Raw genomic sequence first — 1891 nt, 5'->3', positions numbered from 1 at the left:
ACGTTTATTCGAACTACATTACAACTTTCAACTTTCAGATCGTGCTTTTCGTGGGCGGTGCTATGCCATCGATGAGATAGCACTTGTCCTTGGCATCCTCGCACTGGTCCTTGGTCCCGGCCTTTTCGGTGCCCTCCCAGCGGAAGTACGGACACTCGTGCTTCTGATGGTAGTCGCTCTGGCAGAGGAACACCATCAGGAGGTAGGGCCGACAGGCATTCTTGAGCAAGGCCTTGGCCCCGGGACTCGCCTTCAGCATATTGTAGATGCCCATAGCATCTTTGCGGCAATGCTCGAACATGTTGATGTGGTACTCCTTCTCTTTGGGCCGATCCGCGTATGTGGTCTCCGCATCCAGCTTCACCATCTTCATATTGATCGTGTCACTCTTTCCAATGTACTTCTTCTGCTTGTAGAGGCACTCTACGAAACACTGAAAGAGATTCAGTTCAGGAAACTATCTATCTATACATCCTTGTAAATACAAACCGAGAGAAAGCGCAGGGTTTTTCCGATATCGCTGTCGCCGTCTGGTGGCAGCTTGGATGAGTGAATGGTGAAGCATTTGACCAGCTCCTCCTCCTCCCCGATGTAGAGCTCCGAGCAGCAGCCGTTCCGCTGTTAATAGATGGTATGTTAATGATTATCCCTGTAAATATTTTCCACTACTAATCACCTCCTTGCCGCACTTTTCCTCACTTAGATCCTCGCCGGAGCTGGAGCTGGAGATGCTGCTAGACTCTTCAGAATCCTGCCCCGCGACCATGGCCACCAAGAGAAGAGGCAGCAGCCAGGAACAACTCGTGCGGTTAACCATCGTTCTTTAAATGGAATCGCATTGAGGTTCGGTTGGAATTTATAACATCCGCTGATCTAATTACCTTCAATATTAAATTGGCCACGTAATTGGATTGCTTAATTAAATGTAACAAATGAGACTTTAAATCTGTCCAAGTACAATGAGTAGAAACGCATTCACAGACATTTTGATGGACCGCCATTTCCTGACGATTTATCAACCCTCTATAAAAGCATTCAGAACCTGCAGATAACTTCAGTATAAGCAGAACAATGAAGCCTATAGTTCTATTGACTTTCGCCTGCCTGATCTGGGTAAGCGGATAATCGTATATCCTAATTTGTGAGTCCTTAAGTTTGCTTTTCAGTTCGCCAGTGGCATTAGCATTGACTGCGAAAATCCCGAGGCCATCAACGAGGAGCACATTCACTACTGTTGCAAGCATCCCGACGGACACAATGACATCATCGAGAAGTGCGCCAAGGAGACGGGATTCCAGCTGCCCAGCCAGACCGAGGAGGCGATGGTGGACATCACAGCGGATCGGGCCATTCGAGGCACCTGCTTTGGCAAGTGTGTCTTTGGCAGTCTGAACTTCATGAAAGGTGAAGAGTTGGACATGGAGGCGGTGCGCAATTACTTCAGCTCCAAGTTTGCCGATGATTCGGAGTACGCCAAGGAAATGATCAGCGCCTTTGACCACTGTCATGGCAAGAGTAAGTGCCATATACCATATGCTTAATTGATCATCTTGACACATCCCTGTTATCCAAGGTGAGGAAAACACCTCCAAGTTCCTGTCGAAGCCCATCTTCCGCCAGATGTCCCATCAATTCTGTGAGCCCAAGTCGAGTGTGGTATTGGCCTGCGTGATCAGACAGTTCTTCCACAACTGCCCAGCCGATCGTTGGTCCAAGACCAAGGAGTGTGAGGATACTCTAGCGTTCAGCAAGAAATGTCATGATTCTTTGGCCACTCTTTAAAAGAATATGTAGTAAAGAATATAAAAAAGCATCTTATTCAATTTTAAATACATTTGTGCGTGTTTTTCTTGAGAATCAGTAAAGGTAAACTACAAGGACCATTCTCTAA

General features: G+C 47.0%; 2 protein-coding genes across 2 annotated transcripts; one reads left to right on the top strand and one right to left on the bottom strand.

Moving 5' to 3' along the window:
• Positions 1–19: 19 nt before the first annotated feature.
• Obp58d (Odorant-binding protein 58d) lies at positions 20–835 on the bottom strand. The gene is made up of 3 exons (XM_033378058.1): positions 677–835; positions 490–618; positions 20–433 (listed from the first exon to the last, which is right to left on the bottom strand). The coding sequence occupies exons 1-3, from the start codon at positions 815–817 to the stop codon at positions 35–37; spliced, it is 669 nt and encodes a 222-aa protein (XP_033233949.1). The 5' UTR covers positions 818–835; the 3' UTR covers positions 20–34.
• Positions 828–1870, top strand: Obp58c (Odorant-binding protein 58c). The gene is made up of 3 exons (XM_001360459.4): positions 828–1113; positions 1167–1515; positions 1574–1870. The coding sequence occupies exons 1-3, from the start codon at positions 1072–1074 to the stop codon at positions 1780–1782; spliced, it is 600 nt and encodes a 199-aa protein (XP_001360496.2). The 5' UTR covers positions 828–1071; the 3' UTR covers positions 1783–1870.
• The last annotated feature ends 21 nt before the right edge of the window (positions 1871–1891 follow it).

Source organism: Drosophila pseudoobscura, chromosome 3, assembly GCF_009870125.1.
Source record: "Drosophila pseudoobscura strain MV-25-SWS-2005 chromosome 3, UCI_Dpse_MV25, whole genome shotgun sequence".
Taxonomy (NCBI): Eukaryota; Metazoa; Arthropoda; class Insecta; order Diptera; family Drosophilidae; genus Drosophila; species Drosophila pseudoobscura.
This window is presented reverse-complemented; position numbering and strand designations above follow the sequence as displayed.